Raw genomic sequence first — 22,812 nt, 5'->3', positions numbered from 1 at the left:
GCTTCTCTCTCCTTTATCCTAAATGTGTGCTCTCACTGAGCGTGTGTGTGTGTGCGTACTTGTCTGTGTACGTACGTGTGTGTGTGTGTGTGTGTGTGTGTGTGTGTGTGTGTGTGTGTGTGTGTGTGTGTGTGTGTGTGTGTGTGTGTGTGTGTGTGTGTGTGTGTGTGTGTCGTGTGGGTGTTGTGTGTTGTGTGTGTGGAGTGTTTTGTGTGTGGGTGTGTCTGTCTTCTGTGTGTGTGTGTGTCTGTGTCTGTGTGTGTTGGTGCGTGTGCGTGTTGTGTGTGTGGAGTGTTTTGTGTGTGGGTGTGTCTGTCTTCTGTGTTTTCAACCTTTTCTTGTTTTTGCAGGTACAACTTTGATTGTTTTGCTTGTAGTCAATGTGTCTCATGTGCAGCTGCTTTGTAACAATGAAAATTGTAAAAGCGCTATATAAATAAAGTTGAGTTGAGTTGAGTTGTTGTAATTGGGCCTGGAGGGGCGGCTAAAAATGCCTGGCCATTGGACAGTCAGTATAGTCCTACCTCTTTTTTGTTGCTTACGTCATGTGGTGAAGCGTTGTTGTTGAGAGGGGGAGAGGAGCTTAATGTTTTTTATTTAAAGATTACAAGTGCAAATTAATTTTTAAAAAGTAATGGTGTGCACGGATAAATATACTTTATGTATTTGCGAGTGTCTATAGGTGTATGTGTGCTTGAAGTTTACATGCAAGTTATATAGTATTTCACATGTATCTGCTTGAACATCCGATAGCATACCTTTAAATGTGAGTCATTTATGTTTATGAACATGTTTTATACAGTATATACATAAGCAAAGTTTGATTATACGGCGCCTCATAGGAGCAAGAGAAGGAGCACGCCCATCAATGGGGCTATTGTGCTTGAGAAAATACTGTAATATTTAGTAAAATAATGTATGTATGCAGCTGAAGGCCAAGTGCCTCTCTCTCTCTATCTCTCAACCCAAACTAATTTGAATAAAATGAACATATGACTGTGGGTTGGGTTATAAGCAGGATGCTTATACTGAGGTGTAAAATGTAGTTCCTTATAATTTTCTTTATGTAGTTGTAATATTTTGTAATATTTTAGGAACCAAGTATTTAAAAACGTTTGTTTGTTAAATGCAGAATAATTGACTCTTAACCGTGCTTAAATTTTTCATCATTCAATGTCCTATAGTCACTAAATATTTTTGCCGCAACTGCAGAACAGACGCTCCCTCTACATTTTGCATGGAATAAAGAAATGAGGAAAAAATACAATTTTCTTTGCTTTTAGGAAGGCCACTAATTCCTGGTGAAAGATCTGTTCGCATTCCCATTAATCTCAATAGCATGTCTTAAGCTTGTATATATGCTTGGGTATTTGTGTCACAATGCAGTCACACTTCTACATCTTTCCCCAATCTGCCTCCTTTACGCCTCTCATTGAGCGCGACAATTAAATCTTTGCTAAAGCGTCTTCACTGATTCATAATTTCTCTGCTCATTACATTGATGAATCAAACAGGACCCCTGGGACACCCCGTCCACGCGCCCACACGAGTGCGTTCACACAGGAGACATGATGAAGCCTACGCCTCTGAACACACACCTCGGCCAGGATGCTAAATAATGCATTGATGTCTGAGGAAATCTAATCAGGAGCCGCTTGGCTCGCAAATTTCAGAGTCACACGGGGAAGCCAATCAATGCGGTTTCTGCATGGCGCATTGATATCTCACCCCACCGTATGCAAGTGCCAAACACAAACATTGAAGCACTGTCACCGAGAGGTCAGGATTTGGAGGATTATAATGAGACTAGAGTATCTGCTGGTAGATGACGTAAATATGCCATTCTAAGGGGATAAAAGCATTTATCTGCATTGATGACCATTTAATAAAAAAGTGCTATCAAAATTCTGACGCCATTTATTTTCCTTTGGAGGGCTATTAAATTAATAGTTTGCATAAACAGGTCACCATCTATACTGTTCCAGACTCAAAAACCTAAATTAATGATTTAATTGAAAATACATTATTTCAATCTTTGACATGGCCTTAGCTAGTCAATATTAAAGACATCAAGATTATATTTTCACGGTATGTTCTTGTGGAATGTTTTTTGTGTGTGTAGAAAACAGGAAAAATCGCAAAAGGAAACATTCTAGCTGGGTTTTCACAGACTGGTTCACATATTAAAGTGCATAAAAAAAAGGCAAACCTCTTTATCAAGTCTTCCACATATGATCACTTATGATCTCTGCTATTATCTCGCCAGGTACAGACCTATTTGACTGTCACTATGCAGAAACCGGAAAACAGGTCTCATTGCATCCGGTTCATGTCTTTTGTATGTGCTTGTTACATTTGAGTTCCACAGAAAATACCTTTAAAAACGATACCAAAGATGAGCTTAATTGATGTCCATAATATACACGAGCCTGTCCTCCAAAAAAAAAAAACATTATCCCATAGGTTGTTTGTGGCAGCAGCCTATTAAGACCTATAGTTATGTTTCAAAGTTAAGCGCCCTCATGTCTTAACCGTTTGGGCCTGGACCTGAAAAATTGTACATTTTAAAATTTGTCGCTTCATCGGAATGAAATGACACTTGGTGACTTTTGCATTAGCTATGTGAACACACACAAAAATTTGGATTGTAACGGCCTGGTATCTGTTTTAACCTGAAATAATGCCTTAAATGAAAATTATATTTAAAAAATAAAAAAAAAACAATATTGCATAAATAAATTAGTACTGTAACATGTTCTCAAAATGCAAAAAATATATTTTTGAACAAAAATGTATTAGATTAATTGTATAAAAAAGTTAAACGTGAAGGAGCCCAGTGTGAACCCCTAAACTGAGAGGCCCAGAGGGTAAAAACCATAGATATATGTATAACTTGGAACGATCCACTGACGTCACTTACAGTTGACTAGAATGCCCCAACACGGTGAACGGTGCAGCCATGGCTGTGAAAACCACGGGATTTAAATTCCCAAAAAATAGGATAGCCTTTCGTTGTTGTCATGTGTTAGTGTAGCAGATATAATGTTTACACAACAATAAATATGTTTTCATAATCATACAGACAGCTTGATCTTGAGTGTTAACGGACTGGCTCGCACCGTTCCAATATGGTGGACGACATAGCGGCCCATAGAAACAGATGCTAATGCGCATCTAGTTTTTATATCTATGGTTAAAACATCTCGTGTGACGTTATGAAATGACGTTGCCCGTCGTGGCCAATGAAAACGTTTGTTCGTTTATACAAAAATATTTAACTTTATACATAGTCCCTTACTGGGTAATGTAAGCCCACTGTGTTTATAATTTAAAATAAAATCTGCTTTTACATATATGTATACACGTTAGATATATGACTTACATTGCATTCAAGGTATACATTTTATTAGTATGTGTGTTTCTGGAGATCGAAGCAATTATAGAGTTGCATAAATTTTTCGCCAAGATCTTCTATTGATGATGGGAGAGTCGGACCGCTGCGCAAAGTCTTCTCCAGCACATCCCAAAGATTCTCAATGGGGTTGAGGTCTGGACTCTGTGGTGGCCAATTCATGTGTGAAAATGATGTCTCATGCTCCCTGAACCAGTCTTTCACAATCTGAGTCCGATGAATCCTGGCATTTTTCATCTTAGAATATGCCCGTGCCATCAGGGAACAACGTATCCATTGATGGAATAACCTGGTCATTCAGTATATTCAGGTTGTCAGCTGACCTCATTCTTTGGGCACATAACTTTGCTGAACCTAGACCTCCAATCCAATGGGCGGCTCTTACCGCTTAGTAGGTGGTGACTTTTTTGGACGGGCAGTGTATATGCAGACTGATAGTTCTTTATTTACTTCCTGTCAATGACATTTGAAAATTGAAACAGAATAAAATACTACAAATGAAAACATCTAGCTAGCTGATTACCTCAGAAATCAACAGATATCGCTTTTAGTTCATACTTCTGTTAACACTATCTCCGACAAGCAGATGAGATATGAGACCTGGGGCACGTTCAAGCTCAAACCGGTGCGCAACGTTTTGCTATGATTTCCGGGTTGAACGACACGTTTCCTGGAAACGGTGTGCAACAGGTTTTGAGATACGTTGGCTGCGTCCAAAATCGCAAACTGTGACAGTACGTACTGAATTTGAATAAGTACCTACCTATCGTCCGTTAAAACAGTATGTTCTATATAGTATAAGTATAGTATGAATACAGTATATATCGGACATACTGCGTCGGCCATGTTTTATGGTCATGTGACCCGTATGCTCTTTGACCTATGACGTATTAACGACATCCTACACATGAGAGTTGATAAAAACATAATTTAGTCACGAGAAATTCATTCATTGACACTTACATTAGAAACGGAAGTCCGCCTTGAAGTTTTCCGCTATATTTATTTGATTTACTTGTGAAGTTTGACCGTTGCTCAGCTCCCATGGCATCATGGGATAGATAAGTGTCCATCCGATCTACACTCAGGAATCTCGGCGGAAGTAGTAGACCATCCGGGTATTTCTCGCCTACTGTTTTTTGCATACTGAGGTTTCGGACATACTATTCATGACTCATACTCATTTTCGCCTACTATATAGTATGGAAGTAGGCGATTTTGGACGCAGCCGTTTTCTCTTATTTGGTGTGTGTGTCAAGAATGTCTTCCCAATCAGCAGCAACATGTATACTTCCCACGCGGTATTAAAGAGACAGCTCGCACAATGGGTCCAAGTAAAGTCATTTACAAAATGTGTCCTCTGCAGCTCGCTATACGCAACAATTGAAGATATTAGAAGAGATGTATTTTGCAGTATTCAACACGTATTTACACCGATTTCATCAGGCTCCGAAAATTCTTCAAATAGAATACAAAGAATGGCCTTCTCAGCTGCTATAGTTCAACTCTTGCGTCATCACAACAGGTTGTTCAACCGCACCACTGTTTCTGCTTAAAAAGTGTTTTGCAACGTTTTGTCGGGGCTGAACGCATCCCTGTTTTCCGGTTTAGTCATGTGACATTCTGTACTGTATATGCCCTATTATGATAAAATGTGCTTTTGTGTGTATGTGTGTAAGTGCATGGGTTTGAAGGGTTGTTATTGTGGGAGGTGGGTTGTATTCTTACTGTAAAAATACATAACAGGTGTGTGGTATTACAGTGTGGTCCAATTGTTTGACCACACTGTATAATAGGGCATATACTGTATATGCCCTATTATGATAAAATGTGCTTTTGTGTGTATGTGTGTAAGTGCATGGGTTTGGAGGGTTGTTATTGTGGGGGGGGGGTTGTATTCTTACTGTAACACTACATAACAGGTGTGTGGTATTACAGTGTGGTCCAATTGTTTGACTGAGTGTGTGTTTGTTGAAACAGACTGTAGTTGTTTCCTTTCTGGGTATCATCCTAATTAAAGCGAACGGCTTTGAAAGAAGCTGCAGGCGGCCGGGCTACACTGCAATTAGCCCAACCTCATGCAGCTCGCTTTTGCATGATTCCCCTTTAAATGATTCCTTCTGAGCAAATTTTACTGAATTCTCCTTTGAGCAACACAATGATATTAACTCACATATTCACAGCACAATCTGTCAAGCATTACCCACTCGCAAGAGCTTCTGTGTAATAAAGATCGAGTCTCCATTAGCAAATTCATCCAATCAATAAAACTAACCGTTGTGTAAACAAATAACTTGCATGCTAAATTCAGACCTGGAGAATCCGAGTGTGGCTCCTAGTTGGGTTTATGTATGCTGTCAATAGTTGTTACACTAGTGGGGTTTTGGATTCAATGTTGTTGTTTGCAATGCTTCAAGGGATTGGTAAAGTAATTGTCTTGTAGCCTAATATACAATTTTTTTATCCAAATGTAAAATATTTTTTGATTCAAATCAGCAGCTTGTTGGTTTGGTTCAAGGATTAAAACACTTTATTAAATTCACCATGAAATTAAAATCCAATTAAGATTGTTTTGCAAATGGTCGATTTGTTGCTACAGATGTTGGTTTGAATTTTCCAGGTTGGCTGTACTGCTTCACATCAGTTAACTGCATCCTATTTCTGCCATCTTTTCCAGTTTTGGGAAGAATGGAGAGCTTACCACCATTGCAAATGAGATAACTAAAGTGTTTGAAATCCTTCCTCCTGCTTTGCGTCGACTAAACGCTCATTTGGAATTTGCCATCATTATCGTCCCTGTGTGCCGTGCATTTTGTGGCCGATTCTACTGGCTCCAATTAGGCTGAAGTCTAATTACTTTCATTTAGTAAGGTATTAATTCAGAATTCACCCTCTCCCCACTCTCATTAGTTCCGGCACGATCTATCAAAGAGTACAATTACAGTCGCCTGTTTAGCGTAGAAAGAGAACCTCAAAGAAAACAGTGCCCTGTTGGACACGGCGATACTCATCGACTGACATATAAGGTGACCTCTGTGACTTATAGTTCAATTCTGTTGGTTTGTTTTCCCGCTGGACGTTTATGTGATTTTGGCCGTTTTTACATCTGGGTTATAGATGGCTTGAGTGAACGGTATAACCCTTTAAGGAGTTGTTGGGGGGTTCGGTTTATTGTAGCCACATATGTCTGGCCTGTTTCATCAGACCTTGAGAAATGCTGCAGGTCATCATCAGACGTCTGGCAGCTTTACAGATGTCACACGCAGATAAATCTATCCTGCTGTATGACCCTTCCGGCTGTACTAAGCAATGTAACTGATACGCCGCTCTGATTCTCAGCCTCCCTCGCTTTTTCTGGATCAAGCCTTTTTGTTCTGCTCTTTGCATTTTTTGTTATTTTCATCATGTAAAACATCCACATGTTGATCCTTCAGGCCACTATAGCTACTATATATGGTTGGTTTTATCACTTATGCAGCAAAATTTGAGCACAATTTGAATGAGCTTTGTTGACTTACACACTTGGTGAAAGATGCTTCTAATTACATATACATTCATACATTTGACAGACACTTTTATTCAAAGCAATGTACACTGCATTAAAACTGCACATTAAATATATAGCGAGAGATTGAATAAGATAGCATGAGATACGTCCAGATGTGCTATACTTTATTTACAGTAACATAATGGGGGTTATTATACAGTAGTTAACTAAAACTTTAAAAACATTTCTGCAAAAAATAAAATAAAATAAAATAAAATAAAATAAAACAGAACAGAACAGAACTGCACTGCACTGCACTGAACTAAACTTAATTATTATTAGACAGACTGACATAAAATAAATGAAACCTTTATAACAATATAAAGAAATAATAAATGATCAAGAAATATAATATCTAACTTAAAATAACATAAAATATAAAATTTAAGTCAGTTAAAAGTTAATTAAACTAAAATAAAGCAACATTATTATTATAAATAGTAATAATAAAAAAATACATTTAATTTATTATTATTATACATAATAATTATATTTATTATTATTATTGTTGTAATATTGAAATTTTTAATATTCTCTGGGGGGGTTACTGGTAATGTGGTGGGTTCTATTGGTGGGATGTTATCTGGTGAATGGAAACAAATACAATCCCATTAAATATGACTGAAATAATACCCAAAACATGTAAAGTTATTATTCATAATAATAATAATTCCTGAACGCAATATGGGTTGTGTTCATACAAACCTAGGACATGAAACAACCCCATTACTCCTGGGTAAATCAAATGTAATAGTAATAAAATAAATAAATAATATTTTGTTGAGGCAAATATTTTTGAAATCATCAAAATCCCATAATTTCAATTGCAGTAGATTACATTTTAGGTTGTAAGAGGTTTGACTCTGGATGGTTTTATATAATGTAACCAGCAGGAGTCTCACGAGCTCAGCTCGAACTGCGGGAGAAGTTTGAGCTCGTGAAAGTTTTGCGCGCAGAGCGCGGAAGTTTAGAGAGGGAAGAAAAACTTTCACACACAAACTTTCATGATGCGGTTGATAGTGGTGAAGACAAGTTGTTTGAGAAAACACTGAACTGCACTGCGTTTACTTGAAAGACTGTGAGATCTCATCATGGGACTGCCGACTGTAGAGTTCAGTGACTCTTTTCTGGACAGTCCGGACTTCAGAGAAAGACTCAAATGCCATGAAATCGAGCTGGACCGAACCAACAAGTTTATCAAAGAGTTGATAAAAGACGGAAACCAGCTGATAAACGCGCTCAAGAGTGAGTACACCGACAACGAATATCTCCATTAGCGCTCTTCATAATGCTTGTGTCATAAACGCGAGTATGTCATACATACAGTACACAGCATTGCTGGGCATCATATACAGTACGTGCGCATTTTAATGGTGATGTCTAGGGAGCTCATTAGGGTTTGACAGAAGCAGCCAGATCATGTGTAATTAATGGAGGGTTTTTATCTGTTTGTGTATAATGTGAAGTTATGTCGTGGCATTTTTTATTCACATGTTGCCAAATAGTTGAAAATAATAGAAACAGTGATCAAACGTGAAAAAAAACAATAACACAGATATTCTTATGAATTTAATGGTTCTAATAAGAATTGTATTGATTTAATGTTTAAAATGGGAATTGGAATAATGTAATATTGTATTGAAAATTTTAATGGTCTCTGTGGGTGTTGGTGGGATGTTATCTGGTGGATGGGAACAAATACAAAACCCTTCAATCTGACTGAAATAATGCCCAAAAGACATCACATAAAGGATTTTGTAATCGTTTTAATGGTAATATAAGGGATGATGAATCTATAAGATGGCACATATTATGTGTGTTACCATTGTTTCTCTTTCTGTTGTTTTCTGTGCGTGGGGGTGCACGTCTATTTCAGTTCATGTTTATGTGATTGTATCTGTTCTTGGTTTATGTGATTGTATCTGTTCTTGGTTTATCGGTGGTTCTAAATGACAAATGGTTTACAGATCGAGGTCACAGATACACAAATGCTACTGTGAGACCCATTGTAGTTTGTCACTGTCAAGCGTGCGGTTTGTTACCTGGTTGGCTTGGATGGATGGTCATGTGATCACAGATCACAATTCTTACAGTATGTAAATACTTTCGGTCGATCCTGTGCAATTCTACATGCCTTTTTATCAAATATGTCCTAATATATGGAAAATTTGATATCTAAAATGAGTCAGAACGTGTCGGCTACAATGAAAGTGGATGGGGAGTAAATCTCTGTATAAGCACCATATAAGAGTTTTGTGACTGCGGGGAAGAGGCTGAAATTTAAATCTTTATTCACTGTCTTCAAATAGAGAAAAGCAGCTTGGACATTCTGATATAAATGACTCCTCTTGTGTGTAGTAAAATAAGCTAATTGGGACAAATGAGTTTTCTATGAAAAATCACTTTCTTTCTTTCTTTCTTTCTTTCTTTCTTTCTTTCTTTCTTTCTTTCTTTCTTTCTTTCTTTCTTTCTTTCTTTCTTTCTTTCTTTCTTTCTTTCTTTCTTTCTTTCTGCAACAAGGTGACAGGTTCAAACCTCAGGGATTTCTTATGCTGATAATATGTGCACCTGGAATGCACTCGAAGTCGCTTTGCGTGAAAGGATCTGCAAATAAATGTAAATGTGTTGTGTGTGGAATGCTGGGAATGCGATTCTGGAGGATTGTGGGTAAAGACCACAGTAACCGCCTATCAAAGTTACTGGAATATCTGAATCGTACGTCAAGGCCGTGAAAACGCTACTGCATCTATTGATAAAATAATACACAACTGACCCTCAGACAGAGAAACAATAGATTACTTGTGTTTGGCGATTGCTACTTTGCGATAGAACTAAAACAACAGACAATAGAGCAACTGTTTTAATGAAGTTTAAAATGCTTCATTGTTTATTTTTTAGGGTTACCAACAAATATTATCCATTGATTGTAACATTTCAGTCATGGTCTTTTTTATTCAATACAACAGCTTTCATTGTTTGGTGTAAAAATGACCAATGGGATAATATAGTTGACAATAATGTCAACAATATTATTCAGTACTGGCTTATGGAAACATTACCATTTTTAGCAAAGAAAAAGTTAAGGTTTAACATGCAAACACATTCTACTTGTTTGACGGTAAATGAATAATAGAGTCTGACTCGAGTCGCCGGGCGACAGTGCCATTTTTCTCACTTCACTCAAAGTATCAGTGGGGTGTATGTTTTTGGAAAGGTCATGCACTGTAACCCTGCGGTTGATTGTGACACACAGTTACTGCAGCGGGAATCTGAGGTGGCACTTTTCTTAATGTTTTAGTGCAGTCTGTATAATACAGCTGCTTAACCATAATTACAGCCTTTTTATGGCTTTTACTGTTGCTTTTTAATGGAATCACTAAAAGAAATAAATAAATGTAAAATGGGCAGTGTTGTACCTTAAGGACCCTTTAAAATGACTTGTTTGGTGTATCCCAATGTAGTCAAGTTGTTTTAGTCATAATTGATATGTTTTACTTTTTGTTTTAAAAACGAAAACGCAACTCTCACAACAGGGGTTAAGTGAGATACAAAATCCATTAATTCCCATCCCACCCACATGGACCAAATAAAGCAACAACAAAAAACTTTGAAAAATTCCAAATGCACAACACTTGCACGCACTAAAATGAACAAAAGCATAATTAATAATAAATAAAAATACTGCATAGAAAGATGTGAAAACAAATACATAGTACAAAAAGTACATATGAGGGGTTTGGTTCCAAAATGAGATAACCCCCGTTTTTTATTATGTTATCATGTTTTTATTGTGTTTCATTGTGTTAGTTAGCTGTATTTTTTTTTTTGCACAATAACAAAACATGTTTTTTGAAAATCTCATTTTGGAAACAAACTCTTCATATATATAACAATTAGCATAGTGCTCAATTAAACTGTAATTACCAAGATATTATCAATTACCTTTACTCTCTTAAAAATAAAGGTGCTTGACAATGCCATAGAAAAACCTTTTTTGTCTATGGTTCCAAAAAGAACCTTTAAAATCTGAAAAACCATTCTGTTTCACAGAAGAAAAAGGTTCTTCAGATGATAAAAAAAGTAAGAAAGAGATGGTTCGTTAAAGAACCTTTGCCTGAATGGTTCTTTGTGGAAGCAAAAATAGTTCTTCTATGTCATTGCCGTGAAGAACCTTTTAGTGTACAAACACATTTTTAACCTTGGTTAAGGTTTGACATCTCTGCTCTGATGAGCTTTTTGTACAGACTGGGTCTCTGGATTATTTACTTTGAGTGACATTAAAACAAAGCTAATCCATCTCTCCTTCAAAGCTTCATTTCCAGCCTCATTTGCTCACCTGGCAATGGAGTTTAGAAATAAACCGCGGTCCTTCTGCAAACATGATGAGTCTCATCTCATTTCGGCGGAGAGAGTCTGTCAAGGTAATTACGGGGAGATCTATCTGAAGGGACTACTTACCGCCCTAATGGGTTAGAGGTGCTGCCTGATCAAAAGGCCTTTTGCCTTATGAAGATGATTAGTGGTCTACAGCTCTGAATAAGAATGATGACAGGGCTGGATTTCACTCCACGTTAAATATAATGATGTGTGTGTAAGTGGGATAAGAAGTTATGAGAGAAGCTTTAATATCCACAATCGCTCTTCAGCTCAGAATGAAATGCCTTTGTGTTTATCTGGCTTCGCTTTATTACCGTATTATTTAAATAAACTGGGTTCATAACAAGTTCAGCTTTGTCGATTACAATAGAAAAGCTTTTAAAATCATCCGTCAGTTTGTAAAAATGAACAAAAATTGTTTACAGTAATGCACTTACCAATGGGTGTCTTAAAAACAAACAGCCGGTAATTGAAACGATGACTAACATGGTTGATCGTTTGGAAGACTTTTGGAAGTGTTAAATTGACCTTTGTTATTTCTAGCTGGTTTTTATATCATAGCTCTGATTAAAGCCACATCCACACGAAGCCAGAGCTTTCCCTAAACAATTCTCCTTTTCACGGCGTCGTCTCAAGAAATATCGGCGTAGTCGTTCGTACACACGAAACCACTGAAACCGACTCAAAACGATGTAGTATACATATGCCAAATCAGTATGTGGCGCTGTAATTCAGCAGCAGAGATATACTAAAAATGGAGAAGAAGACTTGGAGCATGCGGATAAACTTTGCGCGCTGGGGTGATGACATCGTCGTTTCTGATAATATACCAATCGGTACCGTACACACGAAAACGCAAGGGTGGCGTTTTCAGATTTATCCACTCTTGGACCCGGTTTCAAAAAATAGCGGAGTTCGTCTGGACGAAATGCCGGTACGATACAAATTCTTTACGTATACCGCTAAATGCGTCTCCGTGTGGATGGCCTCTCAGTTCCTAATGCGCGGGATACTGCCATTAAAATGAATGACAATAGATGGTATATGAAGCCATGCCAGTCAATGTTAGAAACTGCTCAAAAGGGTTTTGACAAGAAGCTTTTTAGGAACAATATAGCAGACACCAAAATAAAATAAAATAAAATAAAATAAAAGAGAAACTTTGGCAGGGCATAAGTGGCATCTGTGCTTCCTCACTTTTGAAAAACACCAGTCGCCGCTGCCTTTAAAGACGATTTCTCTCTCTCTCTGCATTAATAATATGTTTGTTTGGATTTCACTATTCTTCTGGGACGTGTATGTGTTTATGCGGGTAAGAGCATCGCTCTGGGGGCTTTGCTACAGGAAATGCGCTGTAAACAATGTTGTGTAGCCTTGTCCTCTCCTCCGGCTGATAACTTTTCCCTCTGACATTGACTGTTTCTATGTTTGTGCATCAGTTTGCATCGGTAAGACGCAGAGAAACTAATTAATCTGAAGGATTTAATTGTGGATGGTGGAGCTGTCACGATCATGACATTTTTGCTGAAGATTAATTAAACAAATAATTGCAATGAATGATCTGCATGTCATTTAACCTACGCATACACATACTGTAAAGCTTACAAAGTCAATCACTGACATTTAATTATACAGTTATACTGTATATATGATTTCCTTTAAGGCTCTGTGCAGTGGCAACAAATATTGCACAGTCATAAATAACTAATAGTAATTTAATAATAGTAATATTGTATAAAATATTTATTTTGGATGCACTTTAGTTCACTTCATTCGTTCACCTTCTGTCACGGACTGGCAGAAAGAACCCAAGCGCAGGCAGGCAGTGAAGGGGATAACAAATATATTTATTTAATACAAAACAGAACAGAAACACCCACAATGGGGGAAAACAGAACTAAGAAATATAAATAAAACAAAAGACTTCCCACGAGGGGGCAAAACAAAAACAAGACAAATAAACTAAACTCAAGAACACGACAAAACGTCTTAAATCAAATCACAACAGGGTAGACCACAAGACTCACGGAACAAGGACAAGGCTGAGAACAGGAACACTGGACAAGGCACATAAACCATACACAACGTAGTACACGCAATACAAGAGCACAGGACAAAGAAACAAGAGGGTATATATAGGGAAGACAAACGAGGGATAACGACATGGGGCAGGTGTGGGACATTAAACACTCAGGGAAAGATAACGAGGAAACGAGAGGAATGGGGCCAATGACAAGACACTGGAGAGAACGTATATTATTGTCAAACGGACAATAATATGTTTCTCTCCACACATAACCAAAGACTTTGTCATGGCTCTGCTACAGGACCAAGAAAAACATGACTAAGGAAGCAGAGCCATGACAGAAGCCCCCCCTTTAATGAGCACCTCCAGGTGCTCACCAAGGGGTAGACGGACAAGACAAGGCAGACCGAGACAAAGACAAAAACCAGACAAACATGGTGAACATGACAAGGGGTAGACAGGACAACAAGACTACAGGATTGGGGTGGGATAACAAGAACAACAAACATGGGAGGGGGGGTGGGGCAAAACAAGAGTTCTGACGCCGGCTCGCACCGGACTGGACGCTCCTCCGCTGCGCCTCTCCCTCCTTCTCCGCACCACCGGATCCAAAGCCGACCTTGGCGAATCCGTGGGGACCGGAGGGAGTTCCGCAGCGGAGGAATCAGCCGACGTCATCCCCGGATCCCCTCCCTCCCGCTCGCTCACCGGCGCCACCAGAGTGAACGGGGACCGTGGAGCTCAAGCCGGAGGGTACCGAGTCCCCCCGGGCAGCGGCAGTCAGGTCGAGGCCCTCCGGCGTGATCGACCGCGAGGTGGAAGTCCCACGTGGAACCCCACCCCCGGGATCGTCCCGGTTGGCCACGAACCTGACCATTGCCAGCAACCCTAGGGGACCCAGCAGCCTCTTCTCAGACGGGGTGAGGCGCTGAGTGAGGCAGCAGTTGAAGATCGTCTTCAACTCTGCCTCGTTGAACTCAGCCTCTCAGCCACCGCCGAGAATGCCCCGGCGAACTCCCGATTCCCGTAGTTCCCCTGGCGGAACCTAGCAGCAAGCGGGCTTGAGCGGACCGTGAGGACGACGCCGTGCCGTCCATCTTGCTGCCCGCTGGGTTCTGAATTGGCTCGTGATTCTGTCACGGACTGGCAGAAAGAACCCAAGCGCAGGCAGGCAGTGAAGGGGATAACAAATATATTTATTTAATACAAAACAGAACAGAAACACCCACAATGGGGGAAAACAGAACTAAGAAATATAAATAAAACAAAAGACTTCCCACGAGGGGGCAAAACAAAAACAAGACAAATAAACTAAACTCAAGAACACGACAAAACGTCTTAAATCAAAACACAACAGGGTAGACCACAAGACTCACGGAACAAGGACAAGGCTGAGAACAGGAACAAGACAAGGCGAGAACAGGAACAAGGACAAGGCGAGAACAGGAACAAGGACAAGGCTGAGAACAGGAACACTGGACAAGGCACATAAACCATACACAACGTAGTACACGCAATACAAGAGCACAGGACAAAGAAACAAGAGGGTATATATAGGGAAGACAAACGAGGGATAACGACATGGGGCAGGTGTGGGACATTAAACACTCAGGGAAAGATAACGAGGAAACGAGAGGAATGGGGCCAATGACAAGACACTGGAGAGAACGTATATTATTGTCAAACGGACAATAATATGTTTCTCTCCACACATAACCAAAGACTTTGCCATGGCTCTGCTACAGGACCAAGAAAAACATGACTAAGGAAGCAGAGCCATGACACCTTCATTCTAGTTTTTGCTAAATAATCTACCTTATATTATATTATATTATATTATAATTTACAACAATAATAATAATATAATACAAATAACACTCTGCTTCATCAAAAAGAGAGACAAAAACTCTGAAAAATTTAATGCAGTTAATGCACTCTATAAACTATGAATGCGAAGATCTATAAAGGCTTAAGTGCTTAAGTGTTTTTTCCTCAAAAGAAAGAAGAAAAAACAACAAGATCCTCACTCTTATCTTACTTTTTTAAATATTTCATTATATAACACAGAACATACACTGTAAAACTTTGCTGTAGTTTTGCAGCAGGTTTGCCAGTAACTTACTGTAGATTTAATGGCTGGGTTTTGCGACCAAATTGGCGATTCGATTCGATTCTTATTTATATGGTTTCGATTCGATTCAATTTCGATTCGATTCAATATCGATTAGTTATCAGTACTTAAATTAAAATGCTAGTTTTGCAGGCATGGAATCCACATTTAAGTATATATGCTGGTAACTGAAACTCTCCTTGCGTGTCACCATTGCGTATGTCGGCTCCAAAACCTTGATAACATTGTGAAAGCCCTCGTTCTCAACTATCGCGTATGGGCGTAAATCCTTGCAAATCAGCATTACTATAGCGTCAGTTAATTTCTTAGCGCGAGGTGAATCTGACTGTAATTTGCAGGCAAAAGCAACGTCTAGCCGTTGCTGTCCAGAATCGCAGGAATCAGATATCGCGTCAGGGTGACATCTCGACAGGTGGTTTCGTAGGTTTGTTGCAAAATCGTAGCTCTTGCGGGCACAACAGTTGTTTTGTCGACCTCACCTTTGCCGTCATTGCCTTTAAACATAAAGTGCTTCCACACATCAGACTTTAATTTAGCCGGCGCTGGGGTCCATTGGCTACCGTGAGCTTCCGCCATGATCCGTCCCCCTCTCCCACTTTTTATTTGAATTTGTTTTGTTTTAAATGTATCAGCATGAGTGATTGCGACATCTTCAGGAAGATAGGCGAAATACAGATATCCTTGAACTAAAGCACACGCATTAAGAATCGATTCGGGATTTCCCGAATCGATATTGTTTCATTAAATTGAAGATCGATTAAAATCGAAGAATCAATATTTTTTACCCAGCCCTATTAATTACTACTTAATATACTTTCCAATTAGTACTGTTTTCAATTACTTTAATCAAAACGGAAACACTTTGACTTTTGAGATTCAAAATGAGCAAGAAGAGACTGTTGCACAGCAACACTGTAAAAAATGACATTCTTCCTAAGCATTTTTCTCTTGTTTTCTGTAAAAATATTTAAAACTTCTAAAATTACGATACATTTACATAACAAGAAACGTGACCCAATATATTTAGTCTTGTTTTATGAAAGAAAAATACATAAACTAGGTAAGTTTATGCTTAAAACAAAATTGTACATTAAATCTACAGTAAGTTACTGGCAAACCTGCTGCGAAATTACAGCAAAGTTTTACAGTGTACAAAACAGATGTTTCTGTAATTCCCCTGGTCAGTAAGTCTAAAGTGAATCTTCAAACAAATCCTTTCATCTTTCATTTAAAATGAGGTCATTTCGAGGGGAATGTGTGCCTTGAATTTAAAGTGTACAAAAATGATATATAGGCTGTTTACAACAGGCTCAGTGGCGAGTTATTTACACAATAAAATGTTTTACAATTTCTTTGTAAAACAATGACAGTGAACAAGGCTTTGACCATTCAAGATTCACTCTCAAGAGCTACAACCTAATATGGCCTTGAGTTAGTATGGAGAGAAGTGCTCTTTATTGACTAACACATCATACGAACATCCGTTTATCCATTTTAACATAAAAGTTATTTATTTACCCTCATGTGATTCAAAACCTGTATTCGACATTGTCTCAGTGGTTTTATGTTCATACATAAATGGTGTTTGGCTACCAACATTCTTCAAAATATCTTTTCTTCAGAAGACATACTGTCATACTGGTTTTGTTTTTGGATGAACTATCCCCTGGTGCTATTATTGCCTGTACTTGGCATATCGCAAACTATCTGCTTGTTATACAAAAGCTCAGACAAACAACAAAAATGTGAATATACACCCATGGCGTGCTGTAAAACTATCAAAAAAGCCCGATCCTGGCCTTTATCTCCATAATAAAATCCCAGATGGCCAGACAGTGATTTTTTTAAAATGATTAAAATATCGGAGATGCAATGAGCCTGCATGGAGACCGAAAATGAGTGAAGGCTTGGACCCGGAAACTGTATTCCTTACATCACAACTTAACAAGCAGATAAGAGATTCTTAGATCCAGCTGCATTTTTGTCTTATGTGATTGACCGAAATGTTATTAGCCTATGTAATGTTGAGTTCTGAGTCTAGCTGACACAGTCACTTCCCTTTGCTTCGCTGAAAAGAGCAATTTGTCCAGACGATTCGTTCTTTGCTGCTAATTGAAAGTGACACCGTTTAAAGAATTCTAAATGAGATGCCTTTGTGCTGTGCTCGATGGCTGTTTGCTTGTTTATGCAATTTATTTCAGATATTGTTGTGCTTGTTTGGGCATCTATAGTGAGTTAAAAGCTGCTTGTGTCATTCTGTTTATTTTTCTGCCTGAATTCAGAAAGATTACTGTCCAAGACGCGTACGCATCGCTTTGCTTGTGCTGAAACAGCCTTGTTTAAATGACTTAGTCATTCTGTCCAGAATTAATGTATTTCGGCGAATAAAGATCCAGTCAAATTGTTTGCGGGCCTCTTTTCTGACAGATAATATCTCCAACTGACTTAGACTGATAGTGGATATCTTGCAGCAGCCATCTGATGGTTAAGATGTCAGTTCATGTTTGTTTCAGCAGTGAAACGAAATCATTAAGTGTGATTTTTTTAGGTTTGTCAGTGTGATAGCAGATCACATCACGTTTCCAGAAAGGGCTTGTTGTCCATCCTTCTGGCTCATTTCTTGTTTCTCATTTTGATAAATTTGTTTTATTCTGTCATTTTGTCTGCCATCTTGGATGATGTTTGCTCCATTTTTACAAATGACGCAGTACATGCAATACTTTCTTTGCATTAGGCCTAATAAAGATATCAGCAGGCTGCATACTTCAATCATGGTGTTTTTGTCGGGAGCTCACTATAGGTTTTAGAAAGCACATATATTATTATTCTAAAGTTACTTTTCTTTCTACTGCTTACACAGCATTTGTACTTTTGTGGTCTCGGGTATTGCTGCATTTCTAATATTGATGACTCTGTATGATTTATCCCTTGTGTTTGAAAATTTCCTCATTTCGAAGTCACCTTGGAAAGTGTCTGCTAAATGAATACATGTAAATATATTAAAACATTCAGTATACTTGCTACTCATCAACGTGAGGTTTATTGTCATTTTTCTCATTGCAGAGTGACAGAGAAAACAAAGCTGGGTTTCTGTGGAAAAATTGCAAACATTTAACATATATGTAATAATCAATAGGAAAGAAAAAATATCATTTTATTTAATTTTATTTATATAGCATTTTCCCAATGCATGTTCATTGATATAAAGCTGTTATATAGAAAAAACAGTACAGTGTCTTAAATTACTTTAAATGGTCCTTTTTTTCTTCTGTAGATCACAGAAGAAGATATTTTGAAGAATATCGGTAACCAAACAACACAGGCCCCCATTGACTTCCATTGTATGGACACAAAACCACTGAGACATTTCTCAAAATATCTTATTTTGAGTTTCACAGACAAGACTCAAGAGTACATACTGTACATGTAAATGATGACATCCCTTGAAGTACCAAAAACTCCATAAGCAGGGTTTTTCCTGCATAGAGAAATTGGAGGCGGCCGCCTCCGTCAAATGTCGTGCCGCCTCAGGCTCTCACCAAAATTATGTTGTGAGTCTTCAGAAGAAATGCTGCGTGCATTTAACAGACTGTCATTTGTAACTGCAGTTGCGACATTACGCCACAGTGGAGGCGCTGTTTCGTTATCAGCACACTGAGGCGATAAAAAGAGTTGCAGAACAAGAGCCAGCCTGTGTTTCACGGCTGTTTGTTTTGCATCCAAGTACGTTCAATTTCTTGAAATTTCTTAAATGAACATGACGCACATCATTGTAATGTCTTTAGCTGTGCAGTTGGATCGTTGAATCAGCGTATACTGTACACAGCGAGTTCGCCAGTATGGACGCACATTGCGTTTAGAACGACTCGCACACGAATGACTCATTTGAACCGATTCATTTAAACTATTGAACTTTTCAGTCACTAGCGAATATAAGAGATCATTGAATCATTTAAAGTGAACCACAGAGAATGCAAGATGTGAATGAGCTTTGCTCATTTAGAAAGACTCGTTAATTCAGTTGGCTATTGTGGGCTGAAAAGTTAGTTGAAATGATAAAAAAACTTTATTTGATTTAAAAAAACATTTCTGTTTGGTTGAATAAAAGTAATGTTTTATATAACTTAATAATTGTCATTTTTATCTAATTTTGTTAGAACTTTTAATATGTCAAACTCAAAGTCGCTTTGGTTAAGCCACTTAAAGGTACGTTAGGCCTACGTGTGTGTGTACAAGATCAGGATGGCACCACCTCCGCCTCATTTTGAGCCAGGAAAAACCCTGCATAAGACGTTGGTAGTAGAAAAAACATTGGTTGTGCAGCTGGAATTTATTAGCAATTCATCATATTAAAAGTTCATGATAGATCTTTAAATGATGCATGTGTTGCCCATCGGATTGTGTAATCTGGTTTGCACAGGCTACAGGCGGATTTTTTAAATCTGGAAACATGTAAAATGTCTGTCCTACATAACTGTATTTACATAACAATGAAGATTTATACATTATTACATATTCCAGTAATCGCTGACACGTCTGGATCTGGCTGCCCTTTCCATAATAATACTGCTGCAAAGCCCCCTGGTCATGTGATGAAAGAGCACTGTGTTCTTTACCTGCTTTAGTTACAAAGTCGGACCATCGGATGGTAGGGAATGTGTTAGAGACTTGCCTGTCTTAACAGCTATTTAAAAGACGTAATCTTTTCTAAGGAGAGATGCCGCTGTTAGTAATTTGTGAACTTTTTCTTTTTTCTTTCTTTGAGCTGAGGAAGATCATGTTTTACACTAAATCTAGTTTTTATACTTTTCAAATCAACAAGCGTATTCTTAATCATTTATTGTTTGCTGGAAGTTTATTTCACCCAAAGAATCATGGGATGATGGAATGTTGTGGATCTGATGTAATTAAAATACCCGCACAGTTTTCTTTCCTGTTCATGTATTTCCTGTTAAAACAGAAAGTGAGGGCAATACATTTTAATTAGGGATGCACGATAAATTATTGGCCATATCGGTATCGACCGATAAATGGTCATTTTTAATGTTATTGGAATCGGCTGATAATAAAATTTAGGCCAGTACATTACAGCCGATGAATCATAAATCATTTATTCTGGTTAAACTTCTTCAGCTGCACGCTGCTCACAGTTAAAATACAGCACAGCACAGTACCATCTTTCTGTCGTGATCATTCACTTACTGCTATTAGCAAAACATTGTTGATGTAGTTACTGTATAAATTATAGTCCAAGCATTTTGTTTGAAACAGACTGCTGTCTGAATGCTTTCTGTCTTGAGACATGTAGCTATTAAGAACATTTTTCTGGGTTGCTCTGGAAGAACATCTATAATTTGTTTATTAAATAAAAATATACCAGAAAAGTTTGAAGGTTAAAGAATCGTTAACTAGTATAAAGTAGGCTTGGTACATGATTTTCAGGGAAAAAGAGAACTATGGTTACCTTGTTTTCAGAGGTCACTGTTTTAAAATAAAAGCAATTGTCCTCTTTTTGCCTTTTGTTTATATTAATATTTAGATACTGTATATCGGTTATCGGCTTCCAATGTTAAAGAATTATCGGTTATCGTTATTGGCCAAAATGTACATATCAGTGCATCCCTAGTTTTAATGAGCTTTTGGGGTCAACAAAGCTTCAAAATAGATTTGCGTCACAGCCATAAACCATGCTTTACTGCTCGGTGGTAGTTGGCTCGGATATCACAGGAAGAGACATTTTCAGTCTAGACAGCATTTTATTGAAAAAAATTGTATACACACCTGAGTGCAAGATGAGCAATAATATGTTTTTTTTTAGAAGAGCTGTAAAGTTTAATGGTGTATATGGTGATTATATTTGACAAAAAAACTATTTCTGTCGGGACTACTGTCGTCAATTATTTAACGATAGCATATATTTAGTTTAGTTTAGCGGAATGAAACTGTTCTGGGCAAACTCTCTGCCCGTCCATGCAGCCTTGCATGGACATAGCAGGAGCGCAGCAATACATGTTGTCAAGAAATGCAGATGGAAGAGAGAACCCAAGCGCAGGCAGGCAGTGAAGGGGTTAACAGATACTTTTATTTTACACAACACAACCAAAAACACTCACAATGGGGGAAACGAAACTGATATACATATATAAAACAAGAGACTTCCCACGAGGTGGCAAAATGAAGACAAGACAAATAAACTAAACACAAAGACACGACCAAACGTCTTAAATCATACGAGTCACAAAACTCACAAAACAGGAACAGGAACAGGAACACGAACACGAACACGAACACGAACACGAACACGAACACGAACACGAACACGAACACGAACACGAACACGAACACGAACACGAACACGGGCAAGAGCACGACCACGATACAGAAACACACAGTACAGGCACCAAACACATACAATGCACGAGCACAAGACAAAGAAACAAGAGGGTATTTATAGGAAACACAAACGAGGGATAACGACATGGGGCAGGTGTGAGACATTAAACACTCAGGGAAAGATAACGAGGAAACAAGAGGAATGGGGCCAATGACAAGACACTGGAGAGAACGTATATTATTGTCAAACGGACAATAATATGTTTCTCTCCACACATAACCAAAGACTTTGCCCGGGTCACACCTCCCCCACTCGCCACAGGCGCCGCCAGGAGAACCGGGGACCGTGGAGCTCCAGCCGAAGGGTACTGAGTCCCCCCGGGCAGCGGCAGCCAGGACGAGGCCCTCCGGAGTAGTCGACCGTGGGGCGAGGGCTCCGAGTGGAACCTCACCCTCGGGACCGTCCCGGTTGGCCACGAACCTCACCATGTCCGCGAACCCAAGGGGAGCCAGCAGCCTCTTCTCCGACGGGGCGAGGCGCTGAGTGAGGCAGCAGTTGAAGATCGCCTTCAACTCTGCCTCGCCAAACTCAGACGCCCTCGCCACCGTCGAGAATGCCCCGGCGAACTCCCGGTTCCCGTAACTCCCCTGACGGAACCCCAGCAGCAAGTGGGCTTGGGCGGCCCGCGAGGACGACGCCGTGCCGTCCATATTCCTGCCCGCTGGGTTCTGTGAGGGCTCGTGCATTCTGTCAAGAAATGCAGATGGAAGAGAGAACCCAAGCGCAGGCAGGCAGTGAAGGGGTTAACAGATACTTTTATTTTACACAACACAACCAAAAACACTCACAATGGGGGAAACGAAACTGATATACATATATAAAACAAGAGACTTCCCACGAGGTGGCAAAATGAAGACAAGACAAATAAACTAAACACAAAGACACGACCAAACGTCTTAAATCATACGAGTCACAAAACTCACAA

The 22,812-nt window shown here is 38.9% G+C and overlaps 1 protein-coding gene across 7 annotated transcripts in view; it reads left to right on the top strand.

Annotated features, from left to right (window-relative positions):
• The first annotated feature begins 7,905 nt into the window (after positions 1-7,905).
• LOC130562961 (rho GTPase-activating protein 42) overlaps positions 7,906-22,812 on the top strand; it is a 104,613-nt gene continuing 89,706 nt past the window's right edge. For all 7 annotated transcript variants that reach the window (XM_057348320.1, XM_057348319.1, XM_057348317.1 and 4 more), the window contains exon 1: positions 7,906-8,204. In XM_057348320.1, the coding sequence (XP_057204303.1) occupies positions 8,051-8,204 (154 nt within the window). In that variant the 5' untranslated portion in view covers positions 7,906-8,050. The remainder of the gene's footprint in view (positions 8,205-22,812) is intronic.

This window comes from Triplophysa rosa, linkage group LG12 (assembly GCF_024868665.1).
Source record: "Triplophysa rosa linkage group LG12, Trosa_1v2, whole genome shotgun sequence".
Lineage (NCBI taxonomy): Eukaryota > Metazoa > Chordata > Actinopteri > Cypriniformes > Nemacheilidae > Triplophysa > Triplophysa rosa.
This window is presented reverse-complemented; position numbering and strand designations above follow the sequence as displayed.